General features: G+C 37.3%; 1 protein-coding gene and 1 long non-coding RNA gene across 4 annotated transcripts in view; one reads left to right on the top strand and one right to left on the bottom strand.

Annotated features, from left to right (window-relative positions):
* Nucleotides 1–27,634, bottom strand: part of LOC129638832 (uncharacterized) — a 106,250-nt gene that overhangs the window by 14,792 nt on the left and 63,824 nt on the right. The window contains exons 2-4 of the long non-coding RNA XR_008708047.1: nucleotides 24,913–24,979; nucleotides 8,941–8,982; nucleotides 5,441–5,601 (exon numbers count right to left, since the gene is read on the bottom strand). This is a non-coding gene — a long non-coding RNA (uncharacterized LOC129638832). The remainder of the gene's footprint in view (nucleotides 1–5,440; nucleotides 5,602–8,940; nucleotides 8,983–24,912; nucleotides 24,980–27,634) is intronic.
* Nucleotides 1–27,634, top strand: part of HAPLN1 (hyaluronan and proteoglycan link protein 1) — an 80,164-nt gene that overhangs the window by 32,005 nt on the left and 20,525 nt on the right. For 2 of the 3 annotated variants that reach the window (XM_055563454.1, XM_055563445.1), the window contains exon 3: nucleotides 12,175–12,300. In XM_055563454.1, coding sequence (XP_055419429.1) covers nucleotides 12,201–12,300 — 100 coding nt within the window. In that variant the 5' untranslated portion in view covers nucleotides 12,175–12,200. Of the gene's footprint in view, nucleotides 1–1,601; nucleotides 1,814–12,174; nucleotides 12,301–27,634 lie in introns of those variants that run through there. The other variant, XM_055563465.1, reaches the window with a different exon arrangement.

The raw sequence follows: 27,634 nt of genomic DNA, 5'->3' as shown, positions 1-27,634 counted from the left end.
ACAGCAAGGAGATCCAACCAGTCCATCCTAAAGGAGACCAGTCCTGAATATTCATTGGAAGAACTGATGCTTGGGCTGAAACTCCAATACTTAGGCCACCTGATGCAAAGAACTGACTCATTGGAAAAGATCTTGATGCTGGGAAAGATTGAGGGCAGGAGGAGAAGGGGACAACAGAGTATGAGATGGTTGGGTGGCATCACCAACACAATGGACATGAGTCTGAGTAAACTCCGGGAGTTGGTGATGGACAGGGAGGCCTGGCGTGCTGCAGTCCATGGGGTCGCAAAGAGTCGGACACGACTGAGTGACTGAACTGAACCATATCCCTTTCTTTCTAGGTACTTTACTCTCAGGACTACATTTTATCACCTAGATAGAGATATTTCTGCATACTTCCTTAAGTTAGCAAGGTAAAAGCGACTATTCAAAGGTCACCGTGCTCAGCTTCTCAGTCATGTCCTACTCTTTATGACCCCATGGACTGTAGCCCATCAGTCTCCTCTGATCATGGAATTTTCCAGGCAAAAATACTGGAGTGGGTTGCCATTTCCTACTGCAGGGGATCTTCCCAACCTATGGATCCAACCTGCGTCACCTGATTCTTCTGCATTAGCAGGTGGATTCTTTACCACTGTGCCTTAGAACACAAAAAGTACACAACTCTCATTTACCTGGCATTGATGAGAATTCTGATCTTTATGTAATTGTTCATGATGGGCCATTTATTCCTTAACTCTAACAGTATTCATCCCAGAACTCTCAGTTTTACACTGCTCTCACTAGCATGGATGTGAAGCTGTCCATAATATCTTGAAAAAAACATGTTCAAGTTTGAAATAGAAAAGACCTAGGGGAACTTCATACTGGCAACTCTAATGGTGGGAATTTGGAAGCAAACTGAAGGGGAAAATCTGTGGAGGGGTGGGAGTGTAATTTCATGGTATTTAGGACATTGAAAAAGCTTTGAGATTTATGTGCACCCAATTTCTGTATTTCTTGTGATAATACTGCCCGCATTTTTGTACACTATACTCCTAGCTGATTATTTACTTCTAAGTCAATGGCAAGCCTAATACTTACATAACATAAAAGTTTTAAATGGCATTCTTTATGAAAGTTATAAATTATGTAGATATTTTAGAGTCTAAGGTAGTCAGCTCTAACCGACTGAGCTTCAGTGCTATAAAGAAGGCTGATTAAATGATTTTGGTTGTTTTCAGAACGAACAAATTCCTCAGCTCAAGAAGATATAAGGGAGGATTACTTAGTTTTAAAAGCTTAAAATACACTCAAAGATCACTATAACTTTAAAAAATCTATTAAGATGTATTCTTGGGTTGTGTCTTGTATCACAAAACCAATTTGGAAACTTAATTTAATGAGCTTAGTCGTCAATATTTGCCAAGTTAATTAGAGAATACTGGATACTCCCGTTTTGTTCTGTGTAGACACAGCCTTTTGGACTGGAACAGCCTTTGTTATCCCTAGGCCAATGGACTGAATTCTGATGAGATCATGCTTTGACGTAGGATGTGGACCAATAGTAAGCCTGCTTCAGGGTCTTGGACGATATCTGAAAAGTTACAGCCAAAAGAGGTGGCGACTGCATCAGGCGGAGAGGAGAGAAGCTTTTGCTGCTAAAGATCATGAATGGATTTATTTTTGCGTTTATCATGACTTAGTATGATAAGATACCACAGCAAAACATTGCTCATAAAACACTTCGGTGTGCTTAGTAAAAAGTCAGGATTGACATATATTTAACATCATTCTACACCTTCTCAGAGTTTGATCATCGTTTAAAATATATGTGAGTTGCCTGATTCTTGTTGTTAACTAGTTTAGAATTCCATGTGGGATGCAGTGGGGGCTTAGAGTTGGATTTTGCATTATGTTGAAAACTTGTTACTGTCACATCTGTGATCCACCAAAGCTGTCCTGTAGATGATTTGCAGTTGTATTTTTAGATTCAGTTTTAATATGATGTTTAACTGACAGCTGTTGCAATTTTGAATTTTATAAGAAATGCTAAAATTTTAAATGAAACAGTCTTAAAACACTGTTTTGCAAGTTTAATTAGAAGTACTTTCAAAAGCAGTTTATTTCTAAGTGATGTTATGATCAGTTTCTATCCATATAACTCTACTTCTAGTTTAAATTAAAACATTTTTTGTTTCAAATTATAAAGTCTATTGCCAAGAGGTTTGCATTTATTTAGTTGCATGAATATAAGCTGGAGTTTAACTCATTTTTATGTAACCTACATTTAAAAGTAGTCCTAACACTGGTGATTTTATTCATATTTTCCCATTAAAATATGAAGAGAGTTATTTTCCATGGCTTTAAAATGATGTAGAAGAGTAGTTAAAAATGGAAACTGTGGTATTTTATTCACTTTCGTCTGTTTTTGGATGTTACATGTTAGGAAACAATGAGATAGTCATCTAAACTCTTAGTAGTCTTCATATATATTCATTCTTTTGCAATGCTTCAGAAAAAGACTGCTTACTAAAACTATTACTATCCTTGGCCAATGGGCCTTCCAGTCTCTTTAAAATGCCTGTGTTAAAGTCCTATTTGAATTGCAATTCACTAGGGAATACGTCTACCTTTGTAGAGTTCTTAATTTAGTGCCAAATTCCTTGTCAGTATTCAAAAATCATTCAGTATTACTGATAATGGCAGCCAGTCATTTGATTTTATACATTAACAAAAATATTTTAAGGTCTAACTTTATATTATTCAATGTAATGCTTGTTATTTGTACTGAAGAATAATAACTCAAGGAAGAATGAATATATAAAATGATGTGTTTCCTGTACAAGTATGCCTATCAAGTATATTCTTTAAAGTTAAGAAATTTTTCAGAACAATGCTAACATCTATACACATTTTTCTTGTTTGGTTTTTGAGGAAATTATTCCATGGCAGAAACAAAATTTTAGTGACATTTTAATTTTAATCAAAATAACCTCTAATATGTAGACTTATTACTCCCATAATTTGATCATAATTATAATGCCAATACACCATGACAGCAATCAAAATAGAAAAGAAGTTATGAGTGAGCTTGTAAAATGATAGAACTGCTAATTTATATGCCAACAAATTTAAGAATTGCTCATGAGATTTTGATTCTTGAACATTTTCTTTACTCTAATGATAGAAAATGAATGTTTTCTACATTCTATGAAGGATGCATTTTAATTGCATAGCAATGTAATATTCATACTAGTTATAGTCTAATTTTTAATGTTCAATGGTAAAATAATTTTTTAGGGCAACAAAAGTAGGATAAATTCCCCAAAGTAAACAGAAAGGAAGACAAAAAATTTATTGTCTTTTAATCTCACAGTTATCATCAAAATGTATTGCTGAGCATATATTTATTGACTTCCTTTACTAACAACTCTCTGGTTAAGAAACAGACTATTAATTATAGAAGACATGCCCCCACTCTGAAAACCTAGAAATCTCATGTAACTAAAAGGCTTTTGAGTTGCTGTGAGAACCCTGCAGAAGGCACATAGAGAACACTCACACAACATGCCCAAGCTACTGAGGCAATGTCCGCAACACTCCAGGACTTTGGTATCCTAAGACTGCCCATCTCTCATACTATTTTTCTCTCCAGCAACTTGTGAATTATCCACTAGTATTCAGACTAGAATATTGTAGTATACAGAGAGCAAGTCTGGAATTTCCTTGCCATGACCTCAGAAGAGAGTTTACTGATTGCTATTGTAAATGCACAGGCCTTACTATAGTTAACAACTTCTGTTTTTTTTTTTCTTTCTTGTCATAAGAGTGGATTTTGATATCTACCTATCCACTGGTATTATCTCACAAGATTGGAAAAGCACAGTTTATACTGCCTACTCTCCAATACAATTCCAACCAAAGGTATTGCATGTAAATAAACATTGAATGGAATGTTCCCTAGCATCATTCTGTTAGGGTTTCACATAGTTATAACCTGAAAGTGTCAGAATCTTGCTGTATAATGTTCATTCACTTATTTGTTCAGCAATGCCAGTATTAGTTATTCAGAAACAAGTCCAAATAAGTCACTGTGCTAATTAGTATGTATATGCATTGCTTTCTCCCTTACTCCCTAGAGATTGAAGGACTTGACACTATAAATACCAAATATAATTTGTGCTTTTATGTTTGTTTTAGAAAAACAATCACAAACAAAAGAACTGTGGAATCCTTTCATAAAGCTGGTTTTGGAGAAGTCTAACCTCCTCCTCTGGAGAAGGCAATGGCACCCCACTCCAGTACTCTTGCCTGGAAAATCCCATGGACGGAGGAGCCTGGTAGGCTGCAGTCCATGGGGTCGCTAGGAGTTGGACACAACTGAGCAACTTCACTTTCACTTTTCACTTGCATGCATTGGAGAAGGAAATGGCAACCCACTCCAGTGTTCTTGCCTGGAGAATCCCAGGGACGGGGGAGCCTGGTGGGCTGCCATCTATGGGGTCGCACAGAGTCAGACACGAACGACTGAAGCGACTTAGCAGCAGCAGCAGCAGCCGCCTCCTCCTCAAAAATTACCTTAAGTAGGTTCAGATGGGTCAACAAGGAGCTGGAGCTAATGTGCTTTGATTAAGTGAAGAGTTGCTGAGTTTGTCCCAAATTCTATCAGTTTGTCCCAAATTCTCTAAGAAAGAGCGGGCAAAGAACACTGAGCCAAAAAGCAGTAAGTGATTCAAAATGCTACTTAAACAAGCATTATTGATGTCATCCATTTAAAAATCCATGAATTTGTTTGCTGAGGAGGACAGTCCTAAAATGCAAAGTAAGTAGAATGGAGGGTCTGATATCTCTGGCAAGAAAAAGTTAAATACCAGTAAGAACAACAGTGAACATGTGGAAGAGTTTGATATTTGTCATCAACTATTCCAAGTGATGGATAAAATATTTGACCCGGAAGCAGTTGAATGACTTCACTTACAGTCACACAACTAGAAAGTGGCAGATCAAAGAACAAAACTGAAGTGTGCCTTTCCTCCATTACACTCATAACATACGCCCTTCTCCCTACGATAGACCCAATTTACATGGCACTGTTTCCCATATAGTTATAGTTTTTCTGTTCACCCTGTGCTCCGGTTTGGATGATAAATCATATGATCACATCAATTACCAAGTAATGTAATATATACAATAAATATAGGGAAAAGAGTAAAAAAATGAAGATACAGTGCATGGGTAAGTCTGTAGGTAACAAACAGAGAAACAGAAGCAGAAAAGCAAAATGAGAAAAGATAAAAGCATCTTTGAAATGAAAAATTTAGGGGAAAATAGGAATTAAATAGGCTGATTTCAAAGTATGGAGGAGGAAGAAAAAAAAAAACTCATAAAATTTAAAATGCAGCTTATTTGGAGAATTGTGACGACCCTAAGTTCAATTAGTCTAAACCTGTAACATTACCAGACATCATGGTGACCTTGTAATCTGGACATGGTCAGTCGGTTGCTTCCTTGTCCTCGGCGTGATGACTTGGCTTTGGCTCCCTGAACCACCAGATGAAGAATGCCTGGTATTAAAGGCTTAGGCACGTGCTTCTCCAACTGAGCCTGCGTCAGATTCACCTGGGGGAGGGGGCAGGGTTTGTCAAGCACTGCGGGCAGGCCTCATCCTCGGTTCTGATTCAGAAGTCCTGGTTTAGGGCCCTGGGAATTTGCTTTATTAATGGGCTTCCTGTTGCTCCTGCCCTCTGCTGTGTTTTCATTCCTGTGCTCATTCCAAATAGTGCCCTTTGTTTTTTAATTGAAATATAGTTCATTTACACTGTTGTGTACAACAAAGTGATTCAGGGTTATATATATATATATATGTGTGTGTATATATGTATATATGTACACATATATATGTATATTTTCTGTTTCTTTTCCTTTATAAGTTATTACAGTATAGTTCTCTGTATATATAAGTATTGTTTTCTATGCTACACAGAAGGCCCTTGATGGTTACCTATTGTATATGTACTAGTGTGTACATGTTAATCCCAAATTCCTAATTTATTCCTCCATTCCCCTTTCCCTTTGGTAACCATAGTTTGTTTTCTATGTCTGTGGGTCTATTTCTGTTTTGTATAAGTTCATTTGTATCTTTTTTTTTTTTTAGATTCCACATATAAGAGATAGTGAACTTTTTAGAACTCACCAGCCTTTCAGAAGGAGATATCTTTAGTTTGTTATTTTTCTTACATTTTGCCATAAATATTGATCAGGTCTGAGGTGAACTTGTATTGATAACAATACAAGCTGCATAGTTTTTATACTTTTTCAAAAACTTCCCACCTTCGGAAACAAAATATTACTATTTTGTAGGTGAAAAAATTGAGACATGATGTTTTGATTATGAGGCTTCTTGTAGAACTCACATTCCCTTCCTCCTCCTTGTGTTCAGTTGCTAAAGTTGTATCCACCTCTTTTGTGACCCCATGGACTGTAGCCCACCAGGCTCCTCTGTCCATGGGATTTCCTAGGCAAGAATACTGGAGTGAGTTGCCATTTCCTTCTCCAGGGGATCTTCCTGACCCAAGGATCAAACCCACATCTCCTGCTGGGCAGGCACATTCTTTACCACTGAGCAACTGGGGGAACAAGCTAAGAAGGTGGAAAAGTTCCTTCCTCCTGACTGAGGACTTTCCCCACCTTCTCAGGTAACCAGTGAATCACGCCAAGGAAGCAGCACACTGCTGATGGCTTGAGTAGGAGGTCATCATGATGTCTGTGGCTGGACATCTAATTCAGGGCATCATAAATTCTTTTCTGCTTCTTTACTAATTTGCACTTTCAGAGAACAATGTAAGATGACAGAGCGGATGCTATGTTCACTTGGAGTTTATACAGACTAACTCCCTGAGGGGAATTTTGTTGTATAATTGAGCAAAGTGTTTGTTTTTTTTTTTTTCAGTCATGACTTCTCTTTTGAGCATTGGGTATATTCCAAGCAGTTCTGCATTCTGCTCCATTGTATGCTATAAATCCTGAGGCTTAGGTAATAGCCCAGCAGTTCCTCCACACACTGAACAATTCAAATGCATCAATAGTCTGAGTTCTTTAGCCATCATTTGGGTCAGTGGTCTGACTTCTGAATTTTACACACCTGCAGAGTCAAAACAGAAGACAAAGCCAATCAAAAACAACAAAACAAGTGAGTGTAAGGCTGTCATTAAAAATATATTGCTAAATAAGGATAACATAGGATCTTTAAAAAACCTAAAGGTTGTAATTCCATGAAATAAAGGCCATTCGAACGGTAAAAATGATAACAAAAAAAGTTACTTTAGAAAAAGAGCAATTTTTAAAAGTTGAATTAATTTAACCTAATGAAAAAGTACACTTTTGCACTCTCTTGTCTTTTCTTTTTTTCATTTCACTGCACCACTGACCATGAACCCACCTCTAACTAGATCAGACTTGCTAGCAAGGAGGAAGAGATTCAGTCTATGGTAGAATAATTCTGTCCAATGAGATTCAATGGTTTGTTTAGTTTCTAGCAACCTTTGTATTGATTCTCATAATTTGTAAACTAAATTTCAAGCGCTAAATTGAAACCTGGTCAATTTCATGATGCCCTCAATGGAGGAACAAACCAACTCTTCAGCATTCTCCACATAATAACACAATAAATAATATACAACATAATAACATAACAAACCAACTCTTCAGCATCCTCTACATAATAACACATGTGATCTTTATAAACCGCATAGAAACTCCCTTCTTGGCTCCTTTAGCCTTGGTAAGTGTTTCTCCCAGGTCCAGTTTTAAATTCACCCTTCTTCTTGGCACAAAGGATCGTTCTGGGTGCTGGGCATGCAGTGAGGAAAGCATTCTGACTTTGGACATGCACACATCTATGCCAACAGTGCTGTGATCAGTGCTATGCCTACAACCCAGTGAGAGAAGGCTGGGGAGAGGCACTCCAGCTTGTATGAATCCTTGAAAGAGCTGTGAGAGCTGCTGGCATTCCTCAGGGTACCAGGACACCCCCAGTGATGGTGGTGGATTGTGCAGGCTCTAGGGTAACATCAGACTGTCCAGATCCTCAGCTTCTCATTTGACATGATGGGGAATTTGCCACACTGACTCATTTCCAGAACTGTAAAATGTGTATACAAACAGATTGACTTCAATTTGGTTGTTCTGAGATATAACAACTAAATGGGTGAAACTTCAAGGACAGTACCTAGCATGTACAGTCATCCCTAGGTGTCCTCGTGAGAATTGGTTCCAGAATGCCCTGTGGATACCAAAACTGACAGATGTTCAAGTCTCTATATAAAATGGAGTGGTATTTGCATATAATATAGGCACTGCTGCTTCTGCTGCTAAGTCGCTTCAGTCCTATCCGACTCTGTGCGACCCCATAGACGGCAGCCCACCAGGCTCCCCCATCCCTGGGATTCTCCAGGCAAGAACACATCCTCCCCTAATTTTAAACTCTAGATTACTTACAATACCTAATATAATGTAAAGGCTACAAAATAGTTGAAATTAAAGTTCTGCTTTTCAGTACTTTCTGGAATTTTTTTTCCAAATATATTTGTCCTGACATTGGTTGAATCTGAGGATGTAAAACCCACAGATACAGAGGGCCCACTGTAATAGCAGTTCAGGAAATATGTGGCATTACCTCTCAAGACACAGAAGATAGCATACATGCTTTCCACTTGGTTTTATTTCTCCATTGTCTAATTAAATAATAATTTTAGCATAGTAGGTATTTAAGAAATAGCAATTAGCCACTTTGTTACTAGACTGTTAGTGTATCTCTGTGTCTATAAAACTAAGAGACTTTTAAGTTGGCTAGATATCTTGCTTCTAAATAGTAGCTCAATTTTAACCAAAGCAGAACTGCAAAATTACAGTCCTATGATGTCTGTGACTGTGAACACAGACATTTCCATATGAACTCACCTTGCAGCTGGCTGCAGCATCATGGTTCCAAAGTTTGGTAGCCTGTAAAAGGAGACCATCAGTGTGTGAGTTGCAGGTGAACTAAGAATGCAAAATCAAGGCCAACAATAACTGGTTGGATACAAGCTCTCAAATTTTTTAAATTTTGCTCCTATAAAAAACTGAAAAATTTTAACCAAAAATATCTAGACATTCAGAGAAAACATCATTACAAACGCAGACAAGCAGGTCTCCTTTGAGGCTCAGCACATAGACAGCTGGCAGAGCCCTCGTCCTCGTGAACCTCAGTCTAGTGTGCAATGCCTCATGTGTACCTGCAGTTTGCTTAGACATCTGAAGATTGTGTCCCTAAAGCTTTCTTATATATTTTCATGTCTTTTGGTAAGACAGCCGTTATACCAGCAGAATAACAAAAATCATTTCCACTTTCTCCTACCTGGACTGCATTAATGCCAGTGTGGGGTATTTGCAAGTGTTCACTGATACATGCATTTATTCTAATCACAAATCACTGAAGATGTGAAATGTCCTCAGCCATTTTAATTAAAGATGGTGTGTGTGTATGAACACATATTTGTGTACCCACACGTCTGTGTACCCACACATGAGCCACCGTGGCAGTGCTCATGGCACCATCATGGTATTGTAAATGAGGCAGGTAGGCTAAGAAAAGTGCCAACTGACTCCTCATACTTCTTGGGGGAAAAGTTTTATATTCACATATAACACAAGTCAAAGGTTTAAGAGCATAGTAGGTTCCAGTAAAAGAGCCTAAATAAAAAAGGTAACGAAACAAATAAGTAGATTTCTCTTTCAAAAAACTAAGTGCAATTCAAAATAGGTGCTGCTTTTGCCTGAAGAAAACACAAACATTGCTGCTTTCTTAGATGTGTGACCTCCAGCAAGGTGACTGTGTCAGGAAAAATGGAAGCTTGTGTTTCACAGTATTATTGTAAGGACTGCATGCGCCAGTATATGCACAGTGCTTAGCAGAGCACTTGGCAGATAACAGACATTCAGTGAAAAGGAACCTCTTTTATTATTATTATTTATCTCCAGCACTGTCTATCCCACCCTCCCCCCAGGGATGTTTGCATTTTAAAATTGGGTCATTGGATAGTTAATATCATAACACAGTGGAATGAATTCTTAGTGTTATAATTTTAATACTACGATATGGAATTAAAGGAGATAAATTTATGTGTAATAAATCTTAGGAAAAATGAGAACAAATCAGGATGACTTCTGTGGTAGGATGCATAACTGTGTGTGTGTGTGTGTGTGTGTGTGTGTGTGTTTTGAGAGGAAAGTATACAACTCTCTACAAGTTATACTGTAGATGTTCAATTTAATGTGAAAGATAATATAGCAAATTCTCTGCCTCGGCTCATCTTGACCATTCTTTGAATGTATTTTTAAACGCTCACTTGTATGTTTTTCTCATACCCTCTCTTCCACAACTCCCCCTCTCCTCTGATTCCCATGTCAAGCAAGAGAGCACAGGGCACCTCGTGTTCCAGCTGGCCTACTATCTTATGTGTGTGTCTGTAATTGTGCCGATTATATTCCAAATTCCAAAAGGTCACCTTTATTATATATTTTCACCCAAAGCATTATTCCGGACTGAAAATATTTCCAGGTAATATTTCTTAACAGTATTCCTATAGGCAAAAGTCAGTAGCTTCAAAAAAAAACCATTTCCCAAAAAAACCTCAGAGGAACAAGCAAGTAAAACTTCTGAAAATAAAATCAGTAAATCAGATAGAATTATGAAGATGGCAGTTTTTGTTTCTTGGGAAAGTAAGTTTCTCAATTTGCTCATCCACTATCTTCTTTCTGTGACATAATAAAAAGAAAAGGCTTAAAGCAAACACTAGAGACTAAAGTTGGAGCATCACGATGATTTTGAGAGGAGGAAACAGGGAGGTGCTGAGGTCCCAAGAGGGACCTGGCGACGTCTGTGATTAGGCCATTAGGCTCTGGAGAAGAGGCTGGCCTGCAAAGACCTCCAGGAACAGACTCGGAGCTCTTTAATAAGTATTCCAGGGAGTCAGGCTTTCCTGGAAAAAACAAATTAGTGTGAGAAGCCAGTACTGTGCAATTTCAGTTTTAAAAATAGCCAAGTATTGTTAAGGCTTCTGTGTGCATGAGAGGAAAAGAAAGCCCTTCTAATATCTGCCTCAGCTTCCACATTAAAACAGAGGAGCTACACTGAAATTCTTGCCTGGCAAATACTCCAAAGGTCATCTGGTGTGTATTATTTGGAATCACTTTTTGGTCCTTACAATGACAAAGTTTTGTGGGGATTGTGTCCCTTTTTATCAAATTGGCCTTGAATGAGGATAGCCAGGCAATGGCTCTGCCGCTGTCACTCAGGACCAGAGCTGTCCCTGGCTGTCTATTTCAGCTCTTCATTTGCCTAATTGCGCTGCAAGGTTGGCAGGGATGTTCCCTGCAGCCAGGGCTCTGCTGACTGCAGAGACCCTACCTGGCACTCCAAGTTGATGCGTCAGCATTTCGGGTAGAAATGAATGAAAAATCAATCAGGATGGCTGCAGCGACAGCATGCACAATTCTAACCTTGTTTGTCTCTAATTTTCAATTATTCACCACAGACCCAAGCAGTGTTTAAGATGGTGAGTCTGTAACAAATGTGCTGCTTCTATTTAATCAGGCATTTTTGTGTGTGTGTCCTCTTTTCTTTTTAGAACAAGCAAATCTAACCTGCTTAGAAAGCCATATATAAAATGAATGATGATGTCAAGTTTCATGCAAATATTCTTTATTTGCCCTGGCTTAATATTCAGTTACAAATTAAACTGGGTGATAAATATTCATAGGTAACTATATCAAATTGTTTTATTAACTTGTACTTCAAATTCAGAGGTTTACATGGTTTTTCTTTTTAAGTCTGTTTATATCTTTGTCATATCTCTTTTAACTTGCTACAGCTCTCTATATCAAAACTGTACTGTTCTAAATAAATTTTTAGATTTACAACTCTGTAAAGATAGAGTTAAACACTGTTCGGACTCTGACTACATAAGGGAAACTGGAATTGTTCAAAGCTGCAGTCTTCAGCTCCCAAAGACAGCTACAGTAACTTTCTGAGCAGATTGGGTTAAATATTTTTACAGACCCATTCTAGGATGATAAGGCAGTAAAAGTTGTGCAGTGCAACACTCCAAAGGGTTCCAAATCTCACAAGCCTCTTTGTATGTGATGCTCTCACAGTGAAGAAGATTATTTGGGCTACAAAGATGAAGAGTCTACTTCTTCTGGTGCTGATTTCATTCTGCTGGGCTGATCATCATTCAGACAACTATACTGTAGATCATGACAGAGTTATTCATATCCAAGGTAAGAAAACGCAGCTTCTCTTATGAAAGTTAAATCCATTTCAAGTTACTTAGAAATGTTAAGTGATTTCTTAACATTTATGTTAGTGCTTCTCAATTTTAGTTCTGCTGCATTGACTTTTTCTTTTCCTTTCTGCTAATTGGTGAACATGCTCCCTGGCTTATTTGAAGGCTATTGCATTACAGTAGAGCTAAGAATCAGGGACAATTAAAGTGGATTGGCTTAAGAATATCCAACTGCAGGGAGTTGATGCAATTGTTCAAGGCTTTTCAGTTGCTATCTTCTAAGTAGAATGCAGGGTAGAAAGTTCATTTAAAGACAGGGCAAAGGCAGGGAGAAATAGAAGTAAAACTTACACGTAAGATCATTCTGTTAAGAGTCATCATGAAAAACAACATGAAAATGAGTCAGACAAGCTAAGTTTCAGGAAAAAGAACTTACCCTATTAAAATCTCCTTCGGTAAAGCCTTAGTTTCCACAGAGCAATGTTTTCCCTGCATGTTTCCTTTCAGCTCAGCTGAATCCTAAGCCTGGGAGCTGTAGCAAGATTTGAGGCTGCAGTACAATGCAGCTATTTCCTCAGCCCCAGCTTCAGATGAGGGGCATCCTGCATTAAGAAAGCTAAGAGACTTATGCAATAAGAAAAAGATAGTTCCAAAGGAGCTGGAACGTCTCTCTTTGCCCTTGTATGCTGAATATTTAAAATAAGAATTACAGAATTTAACAGTTTAAACATATGATGATAAGAATTTTAGATGAAGTCAGTTTGAGGACCAGAAACATTATAAGTTTGCTAAGAGAAATAAAACATTGAGAACATATAACTCAATATCTTCAAGGTCAAAAGCGCAGTCTCAGAAAATTGCATCCACTGTTGAAAAGTATGACTTGGGAAGGTCAAATGATAGTGTAGGTCTGGCTAGAAGTATTTTTCTGTATGACTACCCAAACAGAACTCTGAATTTGACAATGTCTAGTTATTTTAGACATTCCTCTTTCAGACCTCTATGTTTCTAACAGCTTTACATTTTTCACTATTGGATCATAAAAAGGAATTATATAATCACAACTTTTACTATGCAAGCTGCTGACTCAGCTATTTTCTTTACTGTATAAAAGCAGAATCAAGGCTTTTTCCCAGAGACTTAAGACATTTACACATAGAGATTTCTGATGAAGGATAACATCCTTTTAATGTCAAGTCAAAGTCAATTCAGCCAGAGTGTAATATCTAGTAATTGTTAACGACAGTTTTAAATCTCATGGAGAATAAACTTTAGCAATGGTTTTAAGTTATTACTAGACTAGATACCTGTTATATTATTAACTATGTATAAATCATAAGGTCTAAATTTCATGCAGAGTATAAAAATATTTTAAAGTATATTAGCATTTTAAAAGTTATTCCTGAAAGAAGCCTATAAGTCAGATTCAAGTTTTCTCATTAAGAAAAACTTGTTTCTCCAGTCTTTCCATTCCCATATACTCTATTGAAATTTAGTGCAAAAGAATCGCTGACACAAGGTATCAAAATTATCCAGATTATTTGCCTACACTATCCGATTTTTTCAAAAATGACTTGCTAGTCCATTTCATTTTAATTGTAAATTAATGTTCTTAGAAAGTTGCCCTGAGCTTTCAAGTAATAAAACTACAAGGTCTATATTTTGCTCGAGGAAGTTAATACGGAAATATGATTTGGGTCGATATTGTCATGCTATGTCCATAGTTGAAATTTATTTTAAAATTGCTCCAATTATTTGTTCCTCTTAGTTTCTATTCAATAAAAATTTTTCTTTTTTCTTTATTATAGCATTCAGATTGCACTTTCATGTTCTTGCCCTTCAGAGAAACACTTGCAAATATCTGCCATAATTTCAGGCATCTTTTATAACACAAAAATGAACTCATAGCACAGCAGGAAATCATTAAAGCAGACATCTTTCATTACTCACTTGAAATGCTGGATTATTTTGTCACATTTAAAACTTTTATTTATCAAACATGGCCCAGAAGGAATTTAAGGGAGCTGAAACTTTCATAAAATTTTATAAGAATTCTGCAATCAAATCATTAAATTAGTTATCTGAATCTCAAAGTCCTGAATCATACTGATAAGCAGTAAAAGTTCTGTCAGTAATGGAAAATTATTCAAAATTCATTTTACTGCAAAAACACCTTTTCTGTCTCTCATTTTCCATTAATTTTTAAAATTTTTGTACTGTTAAGTTCCCCAGGCACATCACCCTCAAATTCATCTTGGCTGCCTTGATAAAGATGCTGAACACTTTGTTAACATGTTCTTAACTCTTATGCATAAGAGTTACCTTAATTAGTTTTTCTGAAGATTTCTTTCTTATCTATGGGAAATTCTATAGATATATACACACAAAAAATTTTAATCTGGTTTTTAAAGAAAATCAGAATACCAGGGGGAAAAGTGGCAAGTATAGATTCCTATACCAAGAGTTTCTATTGAAAAGCATCTTTTTTGGTGATGAAAAAGGAAATTGTGCTAGCTTTCCATGGAGAAAGGAATAGTTATAGAAAAAATTGCACTTATACTAACTCACTTCAATTTTTTATTGAATCAATTTGATTACAAATTGATTCAATAAAAATGAGAAAGCAAACTACTTGTCCATGGAGTCTGCTAAAAATCTGTAATCAATTTATTCGCTTATATATCATTTACTGTTGGCAGTGTGGGGATAGTAATTTCCTCAAATACTTCTACAGAAAGAGATAGCTACTGTTAATATTGTCTCTATAACAATCTCAACTAATGGATTATATTCCTTATTTCATGATTGCCTAGTCAAACAATATCTAAATCCTTTGAAACTTGAGTTCATTAGGAAGAATTTTATATGGAATATTAAATCTCACAAAAGGACAATTTTTAAAATATTTAGATCTGGTCTAAAAATTCTTTATAGACTTTCAATTACCAGTAGAAGTTCAGAGATGATGAATATACTTTATAAAATACAATTTTTAAGAAAACATTTACATGGACAGCAGAGAAATTTTATGACCATTTACTATGAACCAAAATAGTTATACTGAATACGTCACTGCCTGTTCTTCCCCATGTCGGTGATCGAGCGTCGCCTGCCTCTGGTATTTCAGGTGCAGGCCTTCTGATCACCAGTTTAAGATTTTTTTCCCCTAATGCCACTTTCTGGCTTTAGACCTTGGGCAATTCACTTAATCTCTTTCAGTCTCAGTTATCTCATCTATAAAACTGGACATAATCACTGTTTATTCCATAAAGCTTTATGAGAATTAAATTAGATAATACATGGGAAAGTGCTTAGTACCCAGCATACAATAAGCTCCCAGTAGATGAAAGTTGTTATTGCCACGTTGATTATTTCTTTACTGTCATGGAAAAATGATTTTTAAATAAAAAAGGAACACAGACACTGGTGGGAAAAGCTCTTACTTTTCAAATTCATTTGCTAGCAGTAAGAACAATATCTTACTTTAGTTCTAATGAAATAAACATTTTATAAGTAGCCTTCTTTGCCCTTTTTAAATCTTACAATTTAAGATTTCCCCAATGGTATTAAAATATTATCTGATCACTTTTACTTTCCTTGTAGAAACTGAATTTTTCCAAACTTAAGTAATATTCCCCTTAACATACATATCAGGTAAACACAACTAAGCTCCTTTAAATTTTTTAAAAGAATAAGAGGAAATCTTGGAGAGGAAAGCAGTTCCCTTCTTTATAATGTGCCCAAGTGTGTGCTCAGTCATGTCTGACTCTGCCACCCTATGGACTGTAGCCCATCAGGCTTCTCTGGAACTTTCCAGGCCAGAATACTGGACTGGGTTACATTTCCTACTCCAGGGGATTTTCCTGACCCAGGGATTGAACCTGTGTCTCTTGCATCTCCTGCATTGGCAGGTAGATTCTTTACCACTGTGACACCCTTCGTTATAAGAAGTTAAATTTATGGTCATTTGTCTTAAGAGATAAAGCAATTAGATTTTTTAAAGAAAGAGTTGTCGGAAGTTCATCTGTTTGTGAGTAGAAAAATTAATTCAGATCTAGAATCCCTTGCAGAAGTGGACACTCCCCACTCACTGTGGCTGTTTCCTCCTTGTGTCCCAAACCACTCTTCCATCTCCGCTTAGCATTACAGTCAGCTTTGTCACACTCCAGCTAGACAGTAGTGCCTGGCACATAGTAGGTGCTGAATATATGTGATAAATACATGAATGAGTGTAATGAGATACTTCTAAATTGCCACTATCATTACAGTTCAGTTCAGTTCAGTTCAGTGGCTCAGTCATGTCCGACTCTTTGTGACCCCATGAATCGCAGCACGCCAGGCCTCCCTGTCCATCACCAACTCCCGGAGTTCACTCAGACTCACGCCCATTGAGTCGGTGATGCCATCCAGCCATCTCATCCTCTGTCGTCCCCTTCTCCTCCTGCCCCCAATCCCTCCCAGCATCAGGATCTTTTCCAATGAGTCAACTCTTAGCATCAGGTGGCCGAAGTATTGGAGTTTCAGCTTCAGCATCAGTCCTTCCAATGAACACCCAGGACTGATCTCCTTTAGGATGGACTGGCTGTATCTCTTTGCAGCCCAAGGGATTCTTAAGAATCTTCTCCAACACCACAGTTCAAAAGCATCAATTCTTCGGTGCTCAGCCTTCTTCACAGTCCAACTCTCACATCCATACATGACTACTGGAAAAACCATAGCCTTGACTAGATGGACCTTTGTTGGCAAAGTAATGTCTCTGCTTTTCAATATACTATCTAGGTTGGTCATAACTTTCCTTCCAAGGAGTAAGCATCTTTTAATTTTATGGCTGCAATCACCATCTGTGATTTTGGAGCCCCCAAAAATAAAGTCTGACACTGTTTCCACTGTTTCCCTGTCTATTTGCCATGAAGTGATGAGACCAGATGCCATGATCTTAGTTTTCTGAATGTTGAGCTTTAAGCCAACTTTTTCACTCTCCTCTTTCACTTTCATCATAACAAGCACCTCTTAAATCCCACAGCATCCATGGCATTTAGCAACACATGACACGTTGTGTGGGCCTAGTGTACATTAACTGGGTCACAGCTTTCATTCTGTAATGTTGGCATAAAGTAAATCATAGTTAACAGAATTTAATAACTTAAAAGGACTTTAATATAGATCATTGAGGTCAATATCCCATTGTACAAATTAGGAAATCAAGACCCAGAGCTTAAATGTTGCTTGGCCCAGGTTGCATGGCTGATGAGGAACAATTTCTCTTACTAACCCCCTGTGCTTCCTCAAATTTAGGATCACTTTTCACCTTCTTAATGAACTCACCCTGCCTACCATGTTCTTCCCTCCTCTGGCATCCCAATTTATCTCTGATCTCCTTTTCCTTTTCTCTCTAGTCTTGGATATCTACTTTACTTATTTTTACATAATAGTTTGTGTCCATCTCTGCCACAAGAACATAAATCAGCTCCACGAGGGAAGGAATCTTTGTCCAATGCATCCCTGTCACCTAAATTAATACTAGGCATGCAGTAGGTGATCAATACACTTGTTGAATAAATTCAGGACCAAAATCCAGGAACTTTTCCTAATCAAGCCCAAGTCAGTCTTTGCAAATTGCAGGGAAGTTTTTAGTTTGTAGAATGAGAGGCAGCAGATAAGAGGATTCTGAGTTTGGGTAGCAAATTTTGTTTGGTTGCTTTTATGGCTCCCATACTGCACATAACATCCTACTTCCAGGAGAATCAACCAGAGGTAGGATGCAGCAATCCTCCTAATGTGGGCATGAAACTTTGAAGAATATTTGATTTACATGTGTCACTGAAGATCTGGTGGTGCAGAAAGGATCAAAAGTGAATTTAATAATGTATGATTGATCATACACTATCTACAGAGCCAGAGTTTGGTGGGAGAACTGGATATGTGTTCTCTCTTTCACTTAAAACTCGTTTGGACTCAGACTCTATGAGTCTGTTATTAAAAGTTAAATTATAATTTCTTTTTCTCTTTTTGAGGTATTATATACTATTTACAGCTACAAACGCAAAATCCATGAATGTCAACTACATTTTCCAAATTGCATTTAGCTAAATACATACACTATTAATAATACTATCTAGAAATTATTAGCTAAAAAAATCAGAGAATTTCATCATGAAACTATAAAAGTTAGCAACACCCTAATTCTAAAATTTCTTCTTAGTTTACTTTAGGATGTAAGATCAAATATACTAAGAACTTACTACATTAAACACAGGCTTATCAGAATGTTACCATATATATAATAAACACAAAAGAATGAAAATGTATATACAGGCATATATACATATATATTTGCAAAATACTGCACAAATACACATATACTCCTCTTCAGCCTGCTATATAACACAGTACCATTGACTGGGTCGCTTGTAAACAATAGAAATTCATTTCTCACAGTTCTAGAGGCTGGGAAGTCCAAAATTACGATGCTGGCACATGTGGTGTCTAGTGAAAGTTGGCTTCCTAGTTTAGAGACGGCCACCTTTTTTCTGTGTCCTCTTGGCAGAAGAGGACAAGGGACCTATCCTGGGCCTCTTTTATTATGGTACTAATTCTGTCCATGAGGGCTCCACCCTCACAACCTAATCACCTCCAAAGGCCCCACCTACAAATATCATCACTTTGGGAAACAGCCTGCAATATATATGCACTGGGGAGGGGGGGTGGTGCACAAATGTTCAGTCTACAGCAAGCACCTAAATAGGCATTGGGAATAGAAGGATGATCAGAACACAGTCTGTCTTCATCAAGTTTATGGTCTAGAGAAAGGCAGACATCACTGTGAATATATAACTACTGACTGTGATAACTGCCGTTCAACTAAGCAAAACCTATAGGTTGGTTGTAGGTTGATATATACTTTTGATAAATCCTTTAATCTATATTCAGAAATAAATATGTATATTTTCATGCCAACTTTGCATCTGATAGCCCATGGCGCAGTCTTCACATTTGTGTGTCTTTTGAAATAATTTACTCATTTGGGCATTTGTTAAACATTGGCCTTCTTTGTATAAAACACTGAGTTATTATTCTCTGTAGGACAGACCGTCTCCTCAATGAGCTTAATGACAATATTATTAGAGCATCAAAGGTGATTAAAAAAAAACATTAAAATAAGTGTTATATAGAGATGGAAATATGAAGAAAAGAATAATTAGTTGCCAAACAAAAATATCTTATTATAAAACTGTATTCATACTCACCTTTTAAACCCATAAAATACCTTTTAAGAATATTTCTAATCTTGTTACTAAGTAACCTAAAAGTCTGAATTCTGTATTATTTATAAGGCATCCATTAAAACAATGAATTTTGGAATATTTCCAGGTATAAAAACCTATATTTAATAATAGTTTCAGGTAGCAGCAAATTCACACTAAAACAGCCATTACTTTCTCTGTTCCATTCTGGGGGCTGAAATTGGCAAATTATGTGGGAAGTCAATGATTATTTGGAAACTTTCCCAAAGCTTTTTTTCTTTTTCCCCAGAAAAAGTCAATTAAATAGAGAAGCATGTTTTTTGTTTTTGTTTTTGTTTTTTTTTTTTGGTTGTAAGTTGTGCTAACCTATAACTTAATGGCTTAATGTTAGAGTAATTTCAACATGCTATGTTTCTCTGACTTTCCCTGTTTCTCTGACTTATTAGCAGGGGCTATCAAGAAAAAATAGATTTAGATTTCTTTGTTGTTTTGGTTCTTTATTTTGAATATAAAATGGAAACTACTCTTTTCAGAATGTAGTTTGGAATACAAAAATCTATCAAAATACTAAAAAGTTAAAAATATTTAATTAAAAGATATGAAAGTGAAAATATCTGGTGGGGGGCAGAAATCTTTATGATATGAGCATTTTTATTTCAAAATGAAGACAGTGAAAGCACAAGAAATATAAAAGTTCTATACAAATCACTCCAAAACATTTTGTGTATTTTGTATTGCTACAACGTGGTATATGCATGCATGCTTACTGGTGTCCAACTCTTGGCACCCCATGAACTGTAGCCTGCCAGATTCCTCTGTCCATGGGATTTCCAAGACAAGAATACTAGAATGGGTTGACATTTCCTTCTCCAGGGGATCTCCCTGACCCAAGGATCAAACCCACATCTCCTGCATTGGCATCTGAGTTCTTTACCACTGCCCCATCTGAAAAGCCAATGGGGTAGTGGCACTAAATACACATGTCCTCAAAAATAATTATCAAATCACCAGTACAAATAGGAGCCATTTTAATGTTGTTTTAACTAAACATGTTGGTTGTTAACTTCAGTGCTTACTTGGAGACTAATTACCACATGTATAAGCTCCAAGTAGTATGTTTTTACATGTTGGAGGATGGTGCTGTGAAGTGTGCTAAACAACACTGAGTTAAACAATAATTTTACCTACCTTTTCCAAACACTGTCCACTCAAGCAAGACAAGGACATTAAGGATAAAAACACAGGAAGATCATAGTCCATCGAGAACAAAATTAACAAAGCAAGTTAGAACTGGGAGTATTTACTCCAGTAAAGTGTTCAGATAGGGTGAAGGAGGTGGACAGAAAGAACAGTCCTATCTTATTTCTAAAGAATCATATATTTTAAATATCAACAAAACACCATTGAAAACATATCCTTGAAGTGAGGAGATTTCCACTTCTAGAGGCTTCTGTTCATAATGGTGGTGTTTGCCTGCTTGATTTTGAGCAAGGGGCTGATGTACTATGATTCTCATGTACAAAAGACCAAGTGGATACTGGATTATGATGGGTGAAGAGTAAAAGTGAGGAAACATTTAGAAGGGTCTTGAGGTAGTTTAGATGGGAAATCATGGTGGTGTGAACCAGGATGGGAACAGTGGAGATGGATGAAGATGAGCCAATTTGGGGAGGGGAAAAAAAAAAGCAGAGACAGAGATGGCAGCACTTGATAATAGATTAGATGTAGAGATAAGAGATTAAGGGAAAGGAAGGGTCTCATCAAACACACCTTCTAGATTTTGGCTTGAACAAATGGATGGATGACGTAGGCATAAAATGAGTTGAGGAAGACTGGGAGAAGAACAAGTTTGGACTGGAGAGGAGGGCTCAAGTTATCTATTTGGCATCCAATATATAACCAGCAAGTAGTTGGATTTACTATTTCAGAGCTCAAGGAAAAGTACACTGGTAGAAAGCTTTGGGATCACCAGTACATAAATATGTATAACCATAGGACTAGATGAGATCACCTGAAGAAGGAGGAAATGCAGGCAGAGACAAGGAGATTGCCCTGGTCTGAAGTTTGGAAACCCTCAGCATCAGCTGTGCGGGGGTGGTGGGCTGGCGATGAAAGAGGTTACAAAGGTCACATATTCACCTCTCAGAGTCTAAATCCTGATCACTGATGTGTGGTCATTTTTTCCCAGGTAGCTTTAAAAAATCTAAATGAATTGCAAGTGTTTAAAAATAGAATAGGAGATATTTGTCTTAAAATGTGCATTTCTAACATCTGCTGAAAAATTGCAAGTCTTGCTGTTTTTCAGGCTGCATTCTTGTTGGACATCAGTGGGAACCAATACCCGCTGCCTTTAGCATGGAGCATGAGTGCCCAGCAATAGTACAGTCCCTTCCACTCCCTGTTATTTTCACTTCTCTCAGTCTTGCCCACCTGGGCATTTGTGTTCCATTTACCTTTCATTTTGTTTCAGCACTAAACTTAATAGTTGACACATTATAGGCTATTAATTCATGATCATTGATTAAGTAAAGAATCAACAGTTCCCTTTTGCCTCCAGAACTGACTCTGGGCAGTGTTATCCTGATGTTTTTCACACTAAGTGAAGACAGTAACCATAGCAATGTAGAAAATCAAAAGTGTCCTTTCTGCAAATTACGGAGAACTTGACCTTACATTTCACCACAAAATGGAAGTAGTCTGAGCAGAGACAAGTAGATCTGGGCCCTTTACCACATGAAGACATGTTTCTAACAATTAGGGACTATGGTTAATTACAGCCTAATGAAGAAGAATGACACATGCTAATGTTTCAGTTTCTCCATACCCTTTGAAATAAGCCTGTATTACAGTTAAAATCCTGGAAAGCAGGTTTCTTCAAAGATTGTAATTCACTGTTAATGAAACAATCAATTTTATTTTCGTATAACGTGTTTCTTAATTTCTCTATGTGATAACTCAATTTTGTTTTATTCTGTCTCAAATAATGGAAATCAAATGCTATTTTATTATCCATAAATCATTGATAACATGGATAAATTTAAATTCTGAAAATTATTAACAATGCAAACAGCTCTGGGTTGACACAGCTAGCATGACTGTCTCTAGTTTGGGGACCAGTTAGATTGAAGTTACCAATGGCAATAATACTGATAAATTAATATTAACATTTAAAACCACTTACTATGTGTGATTCACAATATAGAATATAGAATGCACAATAGAATGTGCATTACCTAGATCATCTCAGTCCATCCTCCCCACCATGCTATATAAAAGTGGTTATCCTCACTGAAACTGTGTCATTTGGCTATTAAGTGGTAAAACTGATGTCAAACTCAGGCAGGCTGATTCTTGTGCTCCTAATCCACCAGGAATCATACAACCTCCATCTAAGCCTTCTCTTAAAAACTTTTGAGCAAAGCGGTAGGTAAAAATGGCTCCCATCTTGTTCCATTCAATTAATATAACTATGTTCCAGAAGAAATTAAATCACAATGAAAAAAGATCTGGTCTTGAGCCTTGGAGAAACTTGTCTCACAGGCTGCCGTAGTGATTCTGAAGGAAATTCAAGGAGCAAGGTGGGGAGGACAGCTACATATACGTACATTCCACACCTACCCCCAAATGAAGACTGTCTGGAACCCCAGAGAAAACTGAGGAAGAGGCAGGAAGAAGTAGGATTATACAGATATAGGTTTGGTTTTGTTTTTAAGGCTTTAAAGTGGTGGTCCTGAATTAAGCTCCTATGCTGTTAAGAACCACTAAGAAAATCACTGTAAGTTGATGAGGTGCAAGTTTTTGGGAATCAGTACTTTCTAGGAACTGTCTTCTGAAAGAGCACAGGAAAGAAAACAGTGTTGAAGACAGATGCTGGTTTGCATACCTAGCACACTTGGGACACTAAGTAAGTCTTTGTTAGTAAGAGCACACATTTACTGGGCACTCAGGGTGCCAGGTACCAGGTTAAGCTCTCAGTGTATGACCTCCTTTAATCCTCATGAGAACTCTGGGAGGAAGGTGACTTAACTCTATTTTACTGATGAGGAAACTGAGGCCATGTAAGAGGCATAATTCATAGGCTTAATCAATAAACTATAGCTTCTGAGATAACAGATGAAACAAGAATGAACGTGAAAAGACAAAAGCCCCAAAGAACTTAGTCAGCAGAACATAGCTAAACACCCTCACCACACTTCTTACTCCTGGTCAAAACAGCTGAAGAAAAAGTAATTAAAAAGAGACAATATTTTTCAAGATAGTAACAGTTTTGGGTTTATATTTCAGAACACAGATGTTTGAACTATGTTCAATGGATGCCCTCGAGCTACTTGGAGGCTCTTGATGCCCATTTCCAGCAAAGAAGCTTATCTTTTTATATGGCAAAAATTTGTCTAAGTTATCCTTTTTTGGCAGGGGATGGAGGATTTCCGCTGTCTCTGAAAAAAACCTATAGGCTCTAACCATTATTTTTTCACTATAAAACTGGGATATGAAATTAATGTGGTACACATACGTGATCAACATCACCCAAACAATACTATATTCTGGTATTGGGCACTCATCACAGAATTGCTTTAGCTCTAAGGCAAGTGTTGGGCTGAACTTCATAGGCTTACAAGTTCTGCACTTGCCCAGCCTCAAGACTAAAGAAAGAGCCCAGAATCAGCAATAAAGTCATCAAAGGTTTAATGGATGAGGGAGTACCTGTCTGAAGCAAGGTCCTGGAGCAACACCCCACTGTGTATGGCAGAGAGTAGACAGGACCTGGCTACAGTCTTTGCTCCCAGGGGTAAGGGAAGGTTACAGTTATAGGGGGAAGTAAAATCAGGTTGGTTCATTAGTTACCAGGGAAACCAGCAGAGGGGAATGCCTCTCACCTCCCCTTTGATAAGCTATCATGGTGGAGACATTCTGATCTAAAGCTAAAGCAATCATTAACTGGGGTCTGGGGTAGCTATATAGGAGGGTCAGTCATGGAAGTAGGGTGTAGACGAAGCCAGCACTGGGGATATACAGAGAGCAAGAGAACAGCCATCTTGAGTGGCCTGACCATAACAGGAAGGAAGATGGATGTGGGCAATACCTAAGAGAATGCTCCACAGCACATCACATCAGATAATACAGGTCACATGGCATGTAAGGAAACTGAAAACACAATTCTAGATAATCTGGTTCAGCTGTGGAATGACAGGAACTAGCAGGGGACATAGACTATACAGGGGTTAAAGAGCAGGTAGGTACTGCAGAGAGTGGTGGGGTTTTGAGAGGAGCATGTTCCTGTAGCCTGTGAGACCAAAAGGCAGGGTCACAGAGGGTGAGAAACAGCAGTAATCACTTTACAGCAAAGAGTAACCTTCACTTACCTTATCTTCAGCTTTGGATTCTTCCTTTATAGTCGAAACGAGATGACAGTACCTTTGTCAGCAGCATCTTAAAGGATTGGGAAAAAAAAATGAGATAAAACTTTCATGTTTTGAAGACCTGTTTAAAGATAATATTATAATTAACAGAGCCATAGGTCTTATACAAAATTATAATCCTGCAATTATAACAGTATACTACAATTCTAGTTACCAGCTTCTTGTCTGTATTTCTAGGCAAATTTTTTTGTTTATTTTGTTAATTAAATTCCCTCAGCCATTTTATGTATTTTTATACCATTTGTGTTTAGTGTGTGAGCAGGTGATACATACACACAGTTCAAAAGTTTTTAAAATATGAAAGTATAGTGTACACTGTGAAAATCTCTCAGGGTTCTCTACCCACACAGCTACCTTATCTTCCCACAGGCTATCATGGTTATTAGTTTCTTGAGCTTCCTGTGATTCCTACAGGTATAGTTTAGTTTAGGCAAATATATGTATTTCTTTTGAATTCACACAAATGGTAAGAAGTACACATAATCTTACAAGTCTTCAGATAAGTGTTTGAACTCCAGATGAAAGTAAAGATGGGCTAGGAATAAATCCAAGAGGATTGCAAACTCAGATCAACTCGTTGAGTGCAGAGGGCGGAAATGATCCTCCTTAGAGCCTCTTTCTTACCCTTATCATGTTGTCCATCCTGAAGAGCTGAGTCATAGAGACTCAGAGTTCTTACAGTCAGGAAGAGTTGGGGAAGAAACTAAAGCTCTGTCTGATAAACTAAAAGCAATTAGCCCTCCGAAAGGGCACTAAAGGCTGGATGGTGGGTGGGGAGCAGAGGGTGGCGACAGTGGGGGTGAACCTTGTAAGTTTCTGATGCAAAGCTTACTAGACAGATCAGAATCAAGACCAAATGATGGGAGCTTCTGACTCCCAGTAAGCAGCTTCAGAAACAATTAGGTTTAATCTGGTCTGAAGGAAACAAAATACAATCATCCCTCAGTATCCACCGGGGATTGGTTCCAGGACTCACCTGAGGTACCAGAATCTTCAGATTCTCAAGTCCCTTATATAAAATGTTGCAGTACTTGCACCTAACCTGTACGCATCATCCCCTTATACTTTCCATCACCTCTAGATAATTTGTAATACCTTAAAAAAATGCAAATATTATGCAAATAGCTCTAAATACAATGTAAATGCTATGTAAATACTTGCTGGGCACACAACAAATTCAAATGTTGCTTTTAGGAACTTCCTGGCATTTTTTAAAAAAACATTTTTTATCCCCAACTGGCTGAATCCCAAAAGAGGCACACTCAGATATGGAGGACTGACTGTAATTATAAAGAGTTAAAGGTTAATGAGTAAGATAATTTTTTTCCTAAATTATATATCCTACTCAAATGTAATGTGTAAGATACCATGAGAGATAAATGTCTAAATCATGTATTCTTTTTAACTATTGTGTCTTTAATACATATATCTAGCTGTTTTTGTAAAAGTGTTTTCATCTTAGAGCTATATTATGGTATAAAGCTTGTGCAGGGGTCCATGTCTACTACCATAGCTGAGTGCAGGCTCTGGGCGGCACATTCAGTCACAGACACTTATCACAGGCCAGGCACTATTTTGATGCTGGAGGAACAATATAACAAGATGTGCACTAGAGAGATTGTCATTAAACAGACAGAATGACTGTTTTCAGTAGACTGTGGTAAGCACAGGCATAAGGATACAAATCCAGCCTGGTTGTTCATCCTTGGGCAGGCTGGCTAGCCTAAGGGAAGTAACAGTTTCCAGAGTGTTAGTCTTACACATCTCAACCTATCACAGTGATAACAAATACCACAATAATAAGGAACCATTTTCAAACCCTTATGCAGCATTTTCAAATGACTCATTGTGGAGCTGGCACTTGAGTGTCTGCTGACTAGCTTGGGATATAAGGGAGGAATTAGTTTTCTGCTTGGAGTGATGAAAAGTTTTGGAAATAGATGGTGGTGGTGGTTGCACAATAGTGTGAGAATAATTAATAATGCTGAACTGTACACTTAAAGATGGTTAAAATGGCAAATTTTATGTTACATGTAAAAAATAAAAAATCACATGATACTGGTAGAATTTTTCCTTGGGAGTGCTTTTTGTTCTTGTTTAGCCATCTGAAATATATTCCTCCATTTTGTCTGTTTGGATTCTTTTTATATTTTATTGGTCTAGAAAATCCAAGAGTTTGGAGGCTCCTTCATTATACATCAGTGAGAAAGTAACCGATACCAAAACTGGTTGTTTTGTAAAATCCAAAAGTTATTTATTTTTAAAAGACCAACTGTGACTCATAACACCTTTTCTTTTCTATTATCTCTATTTCCTTAGCAATGAACTGCCCCCGCCATGATTACACTTTTAATAGAACTAAGAACAATAGGTAATATTCCCATGCCATATTTCTAAACTGTTTTTCTGCAACTATTTGTTTTTGTCCTATTGTTTAAAAGATTTCCTCTAAATTACAGAGTGACACAGAGATCAGTTGTTCAGTCATGCCATTGCTTTCATAATTTCATGAAACTGAATGATGTCCTCTAGACTTCACAGCAGAATTCATAAAATAATAATGAAGCCCTGCTGTTTTCCCTGGAGACAACTATGGTCTTGAAGGTCATCAAATCTTTTCAAGTCAATGTCATTGACACTCACGAATAAAAATATGAAGTTCCTG

Source organism: Bubalus kerabau, chromosome 1 (assembly GCF_029407905.1).
Source record: "Bubalus kerabau isolate K-KA32 ecotype Philippines breed swamp buffalo chromosome 1, PCC_UOA_SB_1v2, whole genome shotgun sequence".
NCBI lineage: Eukaryota > Metazoa > Chordata > Mammalia > Artiodactyla > Bovidae > Bubalus > Bubalus kerabau.
The sequence above is the reverse complement of the archived record's forward strand: the minus strand, read 5'-3'. Positions and strand labels throughout refer to the sequence as shown.